General features: G+C 45.5%; 1 protein-coding gene across 7 annotated transcripts in view; it reads left to right on the top strand.

Annotated features, from left to right (window-relative positions):
- Positions 1–17983, top strand: part of AMPdeam (AMP deaminase) — a 150722-nt gene that overhangs the window by 23282 nt on the left and 109457 nt on the right. For all 7 annotated transcript variants that reach the window (XM_045744113.2, XM_045744108.2, XM_069329007.1 and 4 more), the window contains exons 2-3: positions 12646–12832; positions 15152–15290. In XM_045744113.2, coding sequence (XP_045600069.1) covers positions 12646–12832; positions 15152–15290 — 326 coding nt within the window. The remainder of the gene's footprint in view (positions 1–12645; positions 12833–15151; positions 15291–17983) is intronic.

Raw genomic sequence — 17983 nt, 5'->3', positions numbered from 1 at the left:
TTGATCTTGCTGCCTCCTACAGGGTTGGGTCACTTCATACTTCACTCTGAAGGAGGGGGTTTTGTTCCTTTGGCCCTGGTGGGCAGCTTGTTCATCTACAGGCTTCTCCTTCTTTTCTTTGATTGATGCTTGGTTGGTCCAGCCAGGGGTGCATCATTTGTTGTGTCCTGTGGTGGCACTTCACCACTATCTGTGTGGCACCAGTTATGCCTTGGTGGACCCCTATTTTCCTTGGTCCCTCGTTCTAAAGCTCATATTTCTCAGATTGCTGGCAGTGTCATCAAGGATAACCAGCCTGTGGTCTACCTTTGGGGGCCCCTGATGTTTGTAAGTATGCAGGGTAGGCTACTGTCTTCTCCAACATGTCGTGGGCTGATTTTAAGCTTGGGGAGAAATTTTGGAGGTCTAATAGGGTCGTGGTGGCACAGTATTTGGTTAATGTCCCTGGACCTAGTTGGTCTTGTGTGGCATTTGGCCAGGTTTCCCAGCCTGTGGTCTCTTCTTCAGAATAATACCTGCCATCTCCTCCTCACTGGCAAGTCCCTTGTTCTCTGCTTTTCTGTGGTTAGCTTTAGGGGGGCTTGTGAAGTATATGGAAGAGGAGATGTATAACACCATGCAATATGGGTTTAGAAACTGCAGAGTGGCTTATACAGCTATAGCCCTGATCTATGAGCATATAGCCAACGCAATGTCAAAAAAAGATCAGTATAATATAGTGCTTAGAGACGTTTTGAAAGCCTTCAACAAAGTTTGGCACATAGGCCTAAAATATAAGATATCGGAGCTAGGACTCCCACAGAGATTTACTGCTATGCTCTGCAGCTTTATAGACGACAGAACTGCTAGGCTTAATATCGATAGCTACTTGGGTGACGTAATAGAATTGAAAAGTGGAGTACCACAAGGAAGCTGCCTCTCTCCTACCCTATTCAACATATATACAGCTGACCTACCCTAACCCCCAACATGGAGAATACATCACATATGCTAAGGATGTCACCCCAAGTAATATGCCAACCGGACCATCAAAGCCACTACTAGCCAACAAGACCAAGGCAGCATTTGAATTCATAAATAACTTTGAGAAGCAATGGAAGATTAGCACAAATAAACAAAAATTCCAGATAATACACATTGCAAAAAGAAACCCAGACCCCATTATCCTTGACAACTGCTCGATCCAATATGCGGATGTAGACAGAATACTGGGACTCATGATCAATAAAACAGGGATAAAAATTCACATAAGGGACTGACTAAACAAAACCAAAGCAACCTTAGGAAAACTGAGGAGATTCCAAAACCTCAGTACAAACATAGAGATACACCTACATAAGGCTCTAGTCTGGCTGCATCTAGAATATCCACCAGTACCACTACACACCTTAAAGAAACTAACATTCAAAAACTACAAGCAGTGCAAAATAAGGCACTACGGAGAGCAGCAAAACACTGTCCACCATATGATCAGACAGTCCAGGAGCTCCATGAACCCCTGAATATACAGTCACTAAACATCAGACTACAGCATCAAGCCATCAGGGTGTGGAACACCATCGAAATGTTAGAGGACCCAATGTTAAATTACTCCACGATGAGATGCCCCGCTCCCACAGCTGGTGGCCCAAGAGCCTCAATTTACTAGATGGAAACCCAGCCCCACAGTACATAATTTCCAGATGAAATACTGACCAGAAATCCCTCCCCCAATAATTGAAAAAAATTGTGTATATACAACATATCTAAATATATATACTGTACATGTTTATATAAATCAATAAACAATAATAATAAAATAAATAGCCTTAAACAGAACAACATAACATGTGTGGAAGCATCGGAGTGTGTATATATGAATGCTACACAGTTCATCTATGGACATCCATATACTGTATGCTGAAACACATGTGAAGAACCTACTTCACTTCACGAGCCTTCTGCTCGAAATGCTATGCGTGCTAGTGGCTTTACAAGAATGTATAACTTCAATGATCTGTTCTCTCATAAACCCAATGTACCTTCTTGTATATAAATAAATAAAAAATAAATAAATGAAGAACCTCTCACACAATCACAGCTCCCTGATAAGAGAGAGCAAGCTTAGCTTAGCTGTCAACACCCACACATCGTGTCAGCAAGGCAGACAGCAGACTTGCATTCGCAACTCTCACTGTATTTCCCACTTCTAACTTTCCTTCACCTATGCCTCTCCATCCTCTTTACTCCCCCTCGCCCCTAATAAAAAAAAAGAGGCACCAAGAGGCGCCTCCCAGAAAACCAGCGTTGAATGTAATGAAACACTTCTTTCTGGCTGAGCCCTAAAGGGTCCCTGTTTCTTATACCAGGTTTGTCTGTTTATTATTCATCAGCTCCATACTAACCATTGGAACTGGCTGTGGGCTGAGGCTCCAGGTTGCCTTATGGCAGTCATCATTACTAATGGGTTTTAAGTGAACCAGATGTTTAGAGTGAATTCTTTGTGGAGATATTTGGCCATTTCAGTGCTTCATTTTCCATGAACTTTGTAGTTGTCTGTAAACAGCCCGTTCTCTAAACAAAGACCCAAAGTCCATTCCATGCATCCGCCAAACCCCGTTTATAAATGAAAAATGGGTTACACACGGCTCGCAACTGATGGCATCTTGAGGTTATCTTGAGTTGATTTCGGGGCTTTAGTGTCCCAGCGGCCCAGTCCTTGACCAGGCCTCCACCCCCAGGAAGCAGCCCGTGACAGCTGACTAACACCCAGGTACCTATTTACTGCTAGGTAACAGGGGCATTCAGGGTGAAAGAAACTTTGCCCATTTGTTTCTGCCTCGTGCGGGAATCGAACCCGCGACACAGAATTACGAGTCCTGCGCGCTATCCACCAGGCTACGAGGCCCCGTCCACCAGGCTACGAGGCCCCGTCCACCAGGCTACGAAGCCCCGTCCACCAGGCTACGAGGCCCCGGGGCATCCGAACACTTCCGGAACAAGTGCTTCGCTGACGACTTTTGGTCGAATTACAACGCTGTAAATGCTTCACCCACATACAACAAATACAAATACTCGGCAACAGAACCTAAATACCGAACCTAACCAGTGCCTAAATATGCACAGTATGCTAATATATAATAATGTTAATTTATATTAGAGAAAGCTCTGTTTTGAATGAAGAGAATGTTAAAATTTATGAATGCGTCTTTGGGGTCGACCACTGGATAGAATAGACTTTATCTGAGGACGGGTTGCTGTAAAGCTTTGCTGATTTTTCTGGATGCTTTTCCAGTGAGGGTGGAAAAGTTTCTCGCTCTGTGTGCCTCTGTTAAGAGGGGGCCAGGTTCTGTCTGTAGTTTCTAGTAGGCCAAGCAGGACTGCTGGGACTGATGTGACCCAGTAATGGAGAACTATCTATGTTAGTTTCAGTGACCCACTGGGGTCCCTACCAAAAACAGGCATTTCATTACATTCAATGCTGTTTTTTTCTGAGGCATGCAGACCTACTGTGAGGGTAGGCATATTGACTGTTTTTTTTTCCTTGTGTGGGTGTGTAATCTCATCTCTCATTCCTCTAGCATTCTTACTGTCTTTTCTGATCTGTTGTTATTTGTGTGTTGAAGTCATGTTGTGTGGTAAGAAGTTATGTTGTGTGGTAATAAGGCCATGTTGTTAGTAAAACTTTATCGTGGCAAATGGTGAAGGCAGCTTGCAGAAGAGTATGGCACTGGTATTAGTGCTGGTTCAGACAAAAATAGCATAAAAGGCAGATCATATAATTTTTGTGTAAAGTCAAGGCATTGGTGTAAGAAGTGACTTTAAAAAATGGAAACTTTCAAAGTATGAATATTTAGACAATAATTCCCAGTGATTTGTGCAGCAATGTATCCTCAGGCTAACTGTTGATAGTGAACAGTTAGTTTGTAGCCAAGGTCTATCATGGTCGTGAGGACTTTAATGGCCAGTTTAGGGTGACTGCATAACAGTTGGCACGACATAGAGCTATAACTACATTTTACTGCCTCTTTGTTATTAAACTAGCCTGTGCTACAAAAAAGTAGCTTAAGCCTGTGCTTAAAAGTAGCCTGTGCTACTTCGGCCTCTGGCCTCTAGAAATTTTATTAGTTCTATAGTGTCCTCTACAGTTTCTCAAAAAAAATACAACACGCCCTTATCTTGTGGTCCCTGTAGGCATACCTCCACAGTGCATATCCCCCAGTCCCTGTCTACTGGTTGGTGGTATTCTCGCACACTTTCTCTATTCATTTATTTCATTCTCTATTTTCTCTATTTCACACTATTCTCGACATAGTTCCACATAAGAGGTTGTTCTGGAACATATTGGAGGGGTGACAGGTAAGTTTCTAACATGGATGAAAAATTTCCTGACTGACAGAAAAATAAGGGCCGTAATCAGAGGCAATGTATCAGATTGAAGGAATGTCATGAGTGGAGTACCACAGGGTTCAATTCTTGCACCGGTAATGTTCATTGTCTACATAAACAATCTACCAGTTGGAATACAGAATTATATGAGCATGTTTGCTGATGATGCTAAGATAATAGGGAAGATAAGAAACTTAGAGGATTGTCATGCTCTTCAAGAAGACCTGGACAAAATAAGTATATGGAGCAACACTTGGCAAATGGAATTTAATGTGAATAAATGCTATGTTATGGAATGTGGAATTAGAGAACATAGACCCCACACAACCTATAAATTATGTGAGAAATTTTTAAAGAATTCTGACAAAGAAAGGGATCTAGGGGTGGTTCTAGATTGAAAACTCACCTGAGGACCACATGAAGAACATTGTGCGAGGAGCCTATGCTAAACTTTCTAACTTCAGAATTGCTTTTAAATACATGGATGGAGAAATACTAAACAAATTGTTCACAACTTGTTAGACCAAAGCTGAAATATGCAATGGTTGTATGGTGCCCATATCTTAAGAAACACATCAACAAACTGGAAAAGGTGCAACAACATGTCACTAAGTGGCTCCCAGAACTGAAGGACAAGAGCTATGAGGAGAGGTTAGAGGCATTAAATATGCAAAAACTAGAAGATAGAAGAAAAAGAGGTGATATGATCACTACATACAAAATAGTAACAGGAATCGATAAAATTGATAGGGAAGAATTCCTGAGACCTGGAACTTCAAGGACAAGAGGTCATAGATTTAAACTCACGAAACAAAGCTGCTGGAGAAATATAAGAAAATTCACTTTTGTAAACAGAGTGGTAGACGGTTGGAACAAGTTAGGTGAGAAGGTGGTGGAGGCCAAAACCGTCAGTAATTTTAAAGTGTTGTACGACAAAGTGCTGGGGAGACAGGACACCTCGAGCGTAGCACTCATCCTGTAATTACACTTAGGTAATTACACTATCGGAATATATGGCTCAGTCGGTAGCTGAGTCACTCCTCTCTGGCTACTGGTTGTCTTCGTTCCCCTCCTGTGTATTCCTCGGTGTAGACTCCATGCCACAGTAACCTTCTTGTAGCACCAATCCCTGTCTCTTCTATCGAGGTGTGACTAACGAGGAACGACGTCTTTTTGATGACACACGGCCGCCTCAGTGGGTCAATCTCCTGATCGCTGCAATGTGACACCCTCGGCACATTTTTCTTCATCATCTTGGTGAATCTGACTATTAAACAAGAGCAGTTTCTAGTACACCGTTTTCCTGGTTGTCCCATATTGATGTAATTTGGTTTGGGCATCTCGTGGGTGCTGAAACAAGCTTGGGAAAATAGGTACTGTACAGATAAAGGCATCCAGCCACTCTAGAATCTATGAGGTGAAGTGACGATTTTCTGCCCTTGGGTGTCTCGTCGGCATGACATCACTGTCTCCTAAGAAGGTGATCGGTCCAGACTCTCTACTCCATTTCATTTTGAAATCGCCAGACTATCGGTCTCTGGAAATTTCCACTTCATACAGGAGAAAGTGCATTGCCTCAATTCTTCCTCCTCACAATACTGTATATCCTATTGACTCTCAATCTCTCATATTTATTTTCTACATTCTTTATCACATGTGTTTACACATTTATCCTATCCCGGATATGAATATGCCTTCAGTTATGGAGGGAATGCCCAGGAACAACTCTTACCTGGAGGTAGCCTAGGCTATGATGACTCTTATCATGACATCATATATTCATCAGATTCTATATTCGTTACATTTTGATGACAAAAACAATACTGTACTTCCATATTCGTTACCCACCACTCAGTACAGAATCATCACACAGTCAGCAAGCCCACTCACTCAGCCTTGTGCAGTGTCGGGCATACATCTGCTAATTTCTCCTGATAATTTTTGTTCTTTTTGCAATTCTTTGCAATTATCTTTGTAAAAAGAAGTGACCATAGCCCCAACAAAGCTTAATGAGGAAAAACAACCAAAAAGGAAAGCTGTGAGGACCACAACTGAGTTGAAAAAACCCAGCGTTGAATGTAATGAAACGCCATTTTCTGGGTGAGACCCAGAGGCTTTCCGGAGTTATCCGGGCTGATATGAATGTATTAGACCATGGCATCAGTCAAGTGAATGGAGTTCTTAGGCCTACCGGGGACCACGAGCCAGAACCTGGCCCCCCTCAGAGAGACACCAGGAGCAATGGCCAATAGAAACCCCGGTGTGGTTGGAAGGATTGACCGGGTCAGGCACCCAGAAAGGTAGACGACCCAAAACAAAACCTATCTGGTTAAAAATTGCTACTGAAAGCCAAACTGTTGGACAGAACTCCCCAAACAAAAAACAAGCGAACGAGCATGATGTCACAACCGTCACCGCGCTTCTGTCTGTGCAGTTCCCCCCTCCCCGGGAGAGAAAAGGAAGAGCCCCAGCCTGGCCGTGCAGGCTATCCACCCCGAGTTCTGAGGCTGGATGTCAAAACCAACGACCGGAGGGAGTGAGGGTTGCCGGGGAGCCTCCGGATCTTGCCCAGAAAATGGCATTTCATTACACTCAACGCTGGTTTTCTGGGGGGGAGCCCCTTTGGCTCCTCGGAGCTACTTAACCAAAGATAAAGCAAGAGGGACTTACCCAGGAGGTGGTTGCCACTTGCTCCTCAACCTGAAGTCGAGACAACGGCTGCAATCAACCAAGCATTAACAACCCAAGGGCCCCCTCCGGAATGCAGCAGTCTCATTCTTCGCCAGAAAAGGAGACAGCTGCAAACGAACAAACCGACCACCATGACCAAAAGAGCAGAAACCTCTGTGCCGGAGGTGAGCATGAAGCTCCTTAATCTGACCCCCAGAAGCCAATGCCAACAGGAAAAGAGCCTTAGAAAAATAATCTTGAAATGAAGGGGCCACAACAAACTGAGGAGAAGAGAGAAAAGAGAGCACCCTGTCCAACGACTAGGATGGCTCAGGCGGTGCATGAGCAGGCTGGAGGTGAAACAACGCACAAGGCAGTTTGCGGAACAGAGAATTAACATTCACCTCGAATGCAAGCTGAAGCGGCTCCACCAGCACCGCACGATACGAGGCGATAGTATTCGGCTTAAGATAACGGTCCTGAAACAACCAAGAATGGAAATACAAGACAATCCAATCCAAAATATAAGAAAACCTACGGAGGGACAAGAAATAATGAAAGGACTCCCAGGAAACTTTATACTGCTGCCGAGGCGAAACACGCAGGTGGGACACCATCAACGAAGCCCCTGCTCACCATACAAATGGTGATAGACCCTCATCAGAAAGACCAGACACGAAGACTTGAGGAGAAGATCGAGCCAGCCACGTAACGGACTGACCTGATCTGCCGAAAGAGGCAGAGCTGCAGGAAGACCCCCCGGATTTGGACACCAAGCAAGCAGCGCCTGAAACCAAGGCTGGGCCAGCCACAAAGGGGCCAACAAGATTACCATCCCTTGGTAAGTCTCCAAGCGAGCCAGGACCTGGAGCCACAGCAGAACCGGGAGGAAGAGGTACAGGTAACCTCCACCTCAACCAGTCCTGCCTGAAGGCATCGACCCCGATGGCCTTGCAGTCCGGGTAGGGCGCCGCATATACTGGGAGACACTTCGAGTACACCGATGCAAAGGGGTCCACCTCCAGGAGCCCATACGTCCGGCAGAGCCAACTGAACGAGTCGACGTCGACCGTCCATTCCGTGGACAGAGATGAACTGTGACAGGCCGTCTGCCAGGATGTTGGACACCCTCTAAACGTGAACGGCCAGGATGTTGGACACCACCCAAACATGAACCCAGCAGGAGAGCCAAACCCCGATAACCTAGCAGATGAGTCACCCAAAGCTACCAGCCTCAAAGAGCCAAGGACCACATCGAACCCCCGTTGTTCAGGCAATGAACCACTGGGGAGCAATCCGAGAGGACCCAAACCCTCCTGAGAGACATTCACACAGCCACGAACTCCCGCACCGTGCTGTGGGCCCAACAGAGGGACAGACCCCACCGCCCCTGACCGGCCTGGTGAGCACTGGTCACAAAGCCCCAGCCAAGAGACTACGCATTCGTGAACACATCAAGCGAGGGTTTGGGTAGACTCCAAGTCGTTGAACCACGAAAAACCCGAAGAGGAAGCCAGCAACGCAGCAGCCGATGCCAGGCACCCATTGGTCGAACCCAATGATCGCAAGAAAGGCGAAAGGGACGTCCCCCCAAAGGAACCAGGACAGCCAATGAAGCCAAATCCAGCCCTGGAGGTCCAGGGACACCATCCAGCACTGCAAAGTTCAGACTCCCGCTCAAACCCTCAAGCAACTGCTTGAGGGTTTGGGGGCCCTCCAGAAACGGCTGAAGGTTCAACCACAGCACAGCAGAGCCTCCACAAGGAAGCATTCCGAGAGTCCCACACAAGACCCAGCCAACACTGAATCCAAGAATGAACCAGATGGGACTTCCTCCAACTCACCAGGAACCCGAACCCGGTGAGCTGGAAAAGAACCAAATTCATGGCGAGCAGACACGCATACCGGCTGGGAGCCCATACCAGCCAGTTGTCGAAGTAGGCCAAAATCCGAACCCCTAAGAGACGAAGACGCCGTGACCCGGCTAAGGCATGTGAACACACGAGGTGCCAGATTCAAACCAAACGGGAGGCAACGAAAGCGGTAAGCCTGATGCCCCACAACAAAACCAAGCCAGTCCCTGAACCCCAGATGAATCGGGATGTGCCAATACGCATCCTGGAGGTCCAGGGACACCATCCAAGCGCCTGGCTCTCCAAAAGAAGATGGACCAGAGACAAAGTTGTCATCCAAAAGGAGGGCAATAGACGCAGGGGGTTGAGATGGGACAAGTCCAGAATGAACCACAGGTCCGCGCAGTCCCGTTTTGGAACCGGAAACAGGTGGGAAATTCACCTGAGGGACAAAGATGTTTCGACTATGCCCAAGCGAACCCACTTCAAAATGACCCTAAAGAGTGCAGGAGAAGAGGCCTGCCCCGCCAGCCCTGAACCTCCCGAAGTAGGAGGGTCCACCTAACTCCAGTGCAGGCCGCAAGAAACAACCAGGTGTGAGCAAACAGCGCGAGCTTTCCCACCATCGCCCCGTCAATGGGATGAACCGTGAAAGGACCGATACCCCTTACGAAAAGCTGACTTATGACCAGAGCGATCACCATGCCTACCAGTCATCTTCGGTTCCGAAGGCTGTGCCGGCTTTGAAAAAAAACACTCTGAAACTGGCACTACTGGCCTACCACGACGGGTGGAACCCCGAGCCCTGGCACGACCCTTCCAGGAAGAGCCCCCCCCCCCCTGGAAAACCAACAAATTAGACATGAGACGACAACTAAAATCTGCTGCCTGCAAATACTGCACCACCGCAGACTCTGTAAACAGGAAAGAACAAAAAGGCATAGAAAACCTAAGAGCCACGGGCCAAGCGGATTCCAAGGATTGAGCTAGCACTGCCTGATGACACGAGAGATGAAAATCAAAGAACAGAGTCCCTTGATTGTTTCAAGCGTGGGTTGGACATGTATATGAGTGGGATTGGGTAGTTATAAATAGGAGCTGCCTCATATGGGCCAATAGGCCTTCTGTAGTTACCTTTATTCTTATGTTCTAGAGACACTGCCTCCCGCAGGATCGACACAAATAGCTTCAACAGAGCAGCCGATGCCCTCACCGCCGAGACCAGTGCATCAGACTCAGGATCGGCACCCAGCACCTTCACATCCTCCTCAAGCCAGTTCGAAGGCAGCTTGAGAAGGGGGAAAAGAAATGAAGGACTGTAGCCAAATGGCCATGGGCATGCAAGTCCTCAGCTACCAGGGTTGCCGAAAGGGCGAACTTGCACGAGAAGCTGCCAAAGGAAGGGCAGGGATGAACAAACATGCATTGAGGTGTTCAAATTCACCCCTCCAGGTAAAGCTGAACAACCGTAAGGCCTCTTGCCACTCAAGCGTGTGGGACCGACAGAACGTATGCCATGCCCCCAACGAAAAGATAGGACAGTCTGCCAACCAGGACGACTCCAGAATCTTGTAACGCACCCAATGAGAAAGGAAGAACCGAACTCAAAAGAGGTAGAATCCATTATCGAGGCGTAATCCAGGTCGTGCAGGAAGTCAGCCGCAATGGCCTCCCACACCTCATGGGGTGGGATGCGGGAGGCCGAAAACCTCCGGAAGGAAGGGACTGAAGTACCCAAAGGGACCCGGGAACACTTGGGGGTTCCAGGGTTCAACCCCGAACCTGGGGAGAGGGTTGACGTATCAAACTCGTACAGGGAGGGGGGGGATAAGAAAACCCCACCCCTTCCCTGCAAAAACAAGCCCCACTCAGTGGGTACCAAAACCCAAGCAAGGTCAAATGGGGCCCAAGCCCCCCAAGCTTGGAGTCGGGTGCAAGGGGGAAGGACAGGACGAACAACAGCAGGGGAAGGACAAGAGGGTGCGGACGAAATCAAAGTTGAGGCGACTAAAGCCTCCCAAGTCCAGGTCCCTATAACCAAATGGGGCAGTCTCGAGGCATCCGGTTCATAAAACAACCTAGCGCACTGCAGCAATCTAAAATGTGCATGCAATGCAGAAGGTGCCTGCACCCGAATATCAAGATCAGCGAATTGGGTGAACTGGAGTACAAGCAAGGAACACCACTTGCAGAACTCCGGGTCGATGGTGTCACTGACTCAACAGGCAGCATGATGAAGGCACAACTGGTGATTGTCACCCTGAGACAAGGGGACAGAGCAACCTTCAAACTTGCACAAAGCAAGATGGGACCCAGGGGACACATACATTGAACCACTAATCCCCAATGGGGGTTTCCAGGGCCCTTAGATGCTTTGCTAAGGGTAGCCCAGGCAAGGTACTGCTAACCGGTGCCGCGAACTACTAATAGCTGAACCCCCGGGACGTGTACACTCACGGGGACCTAGTAGAGGGCCACCAAATATTTATAAGAGGTATCAACAACAAGGGCAGACCCCCACCAGGCAGAAAAACAAAAGAAAAACCCTGCAAGAGGACAACGACCCAGGCAGAACAGAGCTGGCCGCTATATATGAGAAAAACTAGCTGCACAGTACCTTGCGCCCCTACCAGTGACAAAATTACTTCCTACTCAGAGACAAACAGTGGTGCATGAAACACCCCAGCTGACTCCAAGGGCAGGCAATCACCGAGTAGCAAAAGACCCCACGGAGGCAGACCCTAAGCTACTTGAGGAAGGGAACCCCAAGCCACAAGGGCAGTACTTACAGGGCACCTAGGGAAGGTAACGCTAGGCGCATGCAGCCAGAATACTTGTGATATTACTCCTGGCTCACACACCGCCACAGGACAGGACCATATCACAAGGCACAGCAATGGAAATCGTCTGGTGCCAGAGTCACACGACCACCAGGTTTCACATCAGCCAGAGAACTGGGGGTGGATAGGGGGTTCTGGGGCTCCCCCTTTCCCTTTCCGGGGAGAGGGGAGCTGTGTAGACAGCGGCGTGGTGATGGTCGTGATATCATGTTTGTTTGCTCGTTTTTCGTTTGGGAAGTTCTGTCCAACAGCTCGGCTTTCAGTAGCAATTTTTTACCAGATATGGTTGTTTTGGGGTGCCTTCATTTCTGGGTGCCTGACCCGGTCGATGGCAGACATAGAATGCTTCCACCTACACGGGGCTCTCAGAGGGGGCCAGGGTCTCTCTCGAGGTCCCCGGTAGGCCTAAGAGCTCAATTTCCTTGACTGATACCATGGTCTAATACATTCATATCATCCCGGATAGCTCCGGGGAGCCGAAGGGGCTCCCCCAGAAAGGAACTTGTTGCCAAGCTTGAAAGTGGATAAAGTGTTAACATATTCGTCAGTTTCCATATTTGTCAGAAACGGATTAATGATGAGTATAGAAGTTCCACTGTGTTATTACTATAGATGGGGTACCCACTGGTGCCTGGGGTCAACCTGGTACCCAAGTCTGTCAGTAGTTTCAAAGCATTATACGACAAAGAGTACTGGGAAGACGGGCCACCACGAGAGTAGCTTTCATACTGTAACTACACTTAAGTAATTACACACTATTACTATCTTTCCCTACACACACCCTTACTTTTCATTGGTGCCCATATTGTAGCCAGGTGTATTGCTGTTGAAAGTGCAATTTTGATGCTTACTGTACTTTCAACATGTGTACAGTTGTGTGTTTTAGCCAACTAATAAAATAAAAATTGTTGCAGGTAGTGAGAGTCCAGTCTTTGACCACAGTGGGTTCCATGTTGACAAAACCCTCAAGGACATTGAAGCAATGATGGAAGCAGAGGACTCTACCAGGGTCAATAAAATATCAGCTCCTTATGAAGTGGCACAGTTTCCAATCGAGCAAATTGAAGACAAACTGAAACTTCATCGCCAACTTAGTGTATTGTATGTATTGCTTCTAAGATGTAGGTATTTCTGTGTTGAAAGTATAGTTAATTTTTTATTGTAAATTTTCTTCAGCAAAAGCAGATACTGTAAAAGGAAGAAGTGCAAAAAATATCTAAAAATGTTTTGAGATTTAAATTTTCTCGACAAAAATGTAGTGTCATAAGTCCTCATCAATATTAGTTTTAATTATATAGCTTACTTTCCAATGACTTGCATTTAATTTACCACTGCACTGTGCAAAGCAGTGAAGTAGTAATTACCTGACTGCGAGACTGTCATGATGAACGCCTTTCGGCAGGACTGGTCGGGGTGGGGGGTTCCTGTACCTCTTTTCCCCAGTTCAGCTGTTGCTCCAGGTCCTGGCTCGCTTGGAGACTTACCAGGGGCGAGTAATCCTCTTGGCCCCATGGTGGCTGGCTCAGCCATGGTTTCAGGCACTGCTTGCCCGGTGTCCGAACCCGGAGGTTTTTCCACGGCTCCGCCTCTTTCAGAAGATCGGCCTGGTCCGTTACGAGAGTGATTTGCTCTTCTCCTCGAGTCTTTGCATTTGGTATTTTTGACTCGAGTTTATCACCATTTGTATGGTGATCAGGTGTCTTCATTGATGGTGTCAACCCTGTGGGCTTCATCTCGGTGGCAGAATTAAGTTTCCTGGCGATCTTCTGTTTCTCTTTTACTCTTCGTTGTTGTACTTCGCTTTTGGTTCGGGTGGTGGTGTTCTTTCTCTGGTGGTTGTTCCAGGACCGTCATCTTATGCCGAATACTGTTGCCTCGTATCGTGTAGTGCTGGCCACTTTAGCTTGCTTTTGGTATAAATGTTATTTCTGCACTGTTTCACAAGCTGTCTCGTGGGTTGTTTCACCTCTATCCTGCTCATGCGCCGCCTGAACCGTCCTGGTCTTTAGACAGTGTTTTCTCCTATCTCTCTTCTCCTCAGATTGTTGTGGCCCCTTTCGGTTCAGGATTGTTTTACGAAGGCTCTTTTTCTTGTTGGCAAAGAATGAGACTGCTGCTTTCCGGAGGGGTCCCTGAGTTGTTCATGCTTGGTTGGTCAGGCCGGGGGTGCGTTATGTGTTGAGTCCGGTTGCGGCCCTTCGCTATTATTTGCGCACCACGGCTTCTGTTTGTAGGGATGCGCTTTGGGTTGATCCAGTTTCCCTTCTTCCCTGTTTGCAGGTATGGGTCTCTCAGGTCGTTTGCAGGGTTATTAAGTCTAGTCAGCCTACGGTCTATCCCCATGCCCATGACGTTCCTAAGTTTGCAGCTCTTGCTGCCATCTTTGGGAACATGTCCTGGGCTGACATTCGGGCATGGGGTTTTTGGCAGTCAAAAGGGTCCTGGTTGTATGCTACCTTGTTAACATTCCTGGATCTAGTCGGGTCTGTGTCACTTTGAGTCGGCGGCTGCAGCCTGTCTCGACTTCGAGTTGAGTTGTGGAGCACCGACCGCCTCCTGGGTAAGTCCCCTTTTTTCTTTAGTCTCTGGTGAAGTAGCACCGGGAAGCCGTAGGGGCTCCCCCTAGAAAACCAGTGTCGAATGTAATGAAACGCCATTTCAGGGTGAGTCCCAGAGGCTCCCTGGCAACCCTCCTTCCCTCTGGTCGGTGGTTTTCGTGTATTTGGATATCCAGCCTCGGAACTGAGGTGTGGATCGCCGGCGCGGGGGTCTGGGGCTTCCTTCCATCCCCCTCCCGGGGAGGGGGGAGCTGCACAGACATGCGGCGCGACTCATGTGACGTTATGCTTGTTTGCTCGTTTTCAATTGGGGGAGTTCTTGTTTCTTGTTTCGTTATTTTCATTGGTTTCACCAGAATAGGGGGTTTGTTTTGAGGTGCTTACCTTTCTGGGTGCCTGTCCCGGTCGATTGCAGATATAGAATGCTCCAGAATCACATGTGCATTTCTATGGCCCAATGCTCCTCGTGCCTCTCTGAGGGGGCCAGGTTCTGGCCGTGGTCCCTGGTAGGCCTAGAACTCGCCCACATCGACTAATGCCAAAAGTTAGGACTATCCCTATCAGCCTGGATAGCTCCGGGGAGCCTCCGGGACTCGCCCAAAAAGGGCGTTTCATTACATTCAACGCTGTTTTTTGTTTTTTAATTATACCTAAGGGAGGGGGGATATATGTGACAAAATATTTATTAAATCACTGCTGTGAAAAGTGTGTGTAAATCAGTAAAATGGCATAGAAAATTGTTCTTCCACTTGGTTGAGTGACTGAATTTACATATTTACCATTTCCATGACCTATCTCTGTTGTCTGTTGAAGAGTTCTTAAGAAACTGCTTTAATTTGTACTCTCATCTTTTCTTTATCAGGGCTGTTGAACGAACATCTAAATATGAGCCATCAGAAACTGCTGTGGATGAGGAAGATAAAAAAGAATTTCAGTTGGATGAGACAGATTATGTCCCTCATTACCAGCGGGTCTTCATTAGTGGGGAGGAAACATCTAGAGTAAGTTGCTGACTAAATCCTATTTTCATTCAGAATAGCTAGTGTGGAGGATAGGAATGCCATTCTGGACATCATCATCTTATCAGCTGATGGCTATATATCACAGAATGGTTGGGCACATTTCCTTTAACCCTTAAGCTGCACATGGTGTACATATCGTACATGGCATCGACTGGACCCGATGGTACCGTAAGTTAAATTTTTCAAACTTGCTCTAACACTTTACAATTTTTTGTGCATAATCTACTAGGCAAATGCTCCAACTGTGTCTAAATGATCACCAACGTAATTTGAAAAACAAGAAAATTAAAAATAATTATAAAATTTAATATTGAAAATTTTAGGTTTTCAGATCAGCTGCAAAAATATTAAATATCACCAATTGTTCATTAAGTGTTATTATGCTCTCAGAATAGTATATGATCTTCATTTTAATAGATTTAAAATATAGATTTTCAGTTTAGTTTACTGTAAAAAAATTTTTTTAATATGGCATTAGAAATATGCACCAAATTCAGACAGCAAAATTTATAACTCCAAACGTTTAGGGCTTATGAAAAATCCATTCTAATAGGATTGTAGAACAAATTGTAGACAGCTGCGCAAATTATATGTAAAAATGGTGAGAATCGGTCAGAAACTGGATTTTTTGAAGCTGACTCAAAGTTGAAACTTTAGTTTTAGAGATAATTAAAGTTGAAGTTATCGACAATGTATAAGGTAGTTCAAATTCATTGATTTACTTGTATGTTTTAATAAACATTTTTTGGCATTCGTACTCGAATATGTGAAAGTTGTAGGTCAATATGTGTTGGAATGAAGTCAAGAAAAAATACCCCCCCCCCCTCCCCCCCCAAAAATATAGGGATAATTATAATTATTTAGGGATAGAGATGTATACTTTATATAAGTGAAAAAACTCTAAACTGGTCCCTAATCATCAAAACAACCTAAAGAGACGAAGAAAATAGAGTTTGAAATTCTAAGAACTCAATTCGCTTGACTGATACCATGGTCTAATACATTCATATCATCCCGGATAGCTCCGGGGAGCCGAGGGGGTTCCCCCAGAAAGGAACTTGTTGCCAAGCTTGAAAGTTTTTTTGAAAAAAAAAAATTGTGGACATTGTTGAAAGTAACAGATATCACAATTGGACAATGTATTTGTATGATATATAACAAAATAGAGCATAATAACATACTCAGTATTATTGGTGTTATGTATTACTCAGCAATGCTATAAAGGCATCAGCTGCATATCCACTTTGTGGACACTTCTAACTACTATTCTTCTTCTTTGTGCATCGGACAGGTGCTTGCATCTCCTTATTACTGCATTATCCCTCAGTTCCAGTTAATAGGAGCTGTTCTCCTTATCAACAAACATTCTTTTAAAAAAAAAATTGTCTAAAATCCATGTCTGAAAATATTGGGATGAAACTTTCACGACGCTGAAGCCAATAAGTTGGAGATTTATTTAACATTTAATATTAATTTTCACATAATTCAAATATTTTTTTGCCCAGCCCCAGCTTATACCCACATTTACAGCCCAAGATGTAGCAGAGTAAGGGTTAACCTGATACCTCTGTTCACATAGCAGTAAATAGATACCCAGGAGTTTAACATTTGTTGTGAATTGCATCCCGGAGATGGTCAGAAGTTAACCTAAGTCTTGTAGCATTGGCTTAGGGGAATCATGATCAAGCGTAAGTACAAGATTCTTACCCAAAGCAAATGAGAATTAATATGAGCGCTAAATATAAGAGTAAGTAAGGAAAGGGGAACACCTCAGATGCTAATGTTTCATAACTATAACTTTTGATAAAATAGTTTTACTATCTCCTTTCAAAATAATAAATATTTATCTTAAACATTCATAAACTGTGTTAAATGGTTACAGAGTACCATTTGTTTGCTGGTGGTTCATTATCTGAACAGGTGTATTACATTGCTTCAAACGGAGAGCTTTGTTGGCTGTGATATTCTTTCAGCTTCCTGATTCCCTACTCTTCTCTCTCTTTGCACACTTCAGGTGCCTTTCTGAATTTTTTATCTCCTCGGATGATGAGTGGGAGAACATAAATAGATCGTTTGCCTAATCTACATAGTCTGGCATTTTTAATCCTGCTCTCTCATCTCTTGAATGAGAGAAAGGTGACTAAGCAGGCTTTTAATTTATAGAGTTTTCCTGGTATCAGTGTGAGCGTGTCCTTACTGAGGTAGATTTAATCTCACTTGGTTACCTGTTTGATGTCTCTTTGCCAGGGTTATTTAAGAGCATCACTTATTTTGTATAAATAATGTACTGTCATATCTTCTAGGTTGGTACTATGAACCTCTGCTTTTAGATTTTGGTTTAGATTTTTCTTCACCTCTTTTTATTTCAATTGCTGGGGCATTCTTCCATCTTCATCCTGCACATTTTCCTCTGGACCCACGAGTCTCTGGATGCCATCATAGATTTCATCGCCTCTCCCCATGTTCATGTTTCTCCTTCATTAAATGTTACTTTCAAGGTAACACCTTCCTTGCTTTAACTGAAGGCTTCCATGTTAGGGAATTGCATGCTCTTTGTCCTCTTTGTCGGCATGCCATGTCACTGTCTTTTGTCTTTGGCTGAGTCAGTCCAGTGCTTATCCTTCGTCACATTTAGAAAGGAGGGTAAGCACCCTCCTTTCTAAGAGGAAAGG

This window comes from Procambarus clarkii, chromosome 22 (genome assembly GCF_040958095.1).
Source record: "Procambarus clarkii isolate CNS0578487 chromosome 22, FALCON_Pclarkii_2.0, whole genome shotgun sequence".
In the NCBI taxonomy this organism is placed as follows: Eukaryota; Metazoa; Arthropoda; class Malacostraca; order Decapoda; family Cambaridae; genus Procambarus; species Procambarus clarkii.
The sequence above is the reverse complement of the archived record's forward strand: the minus strand, read 5'-3'. Positions and strand labels throughout refer to the sequence as shown.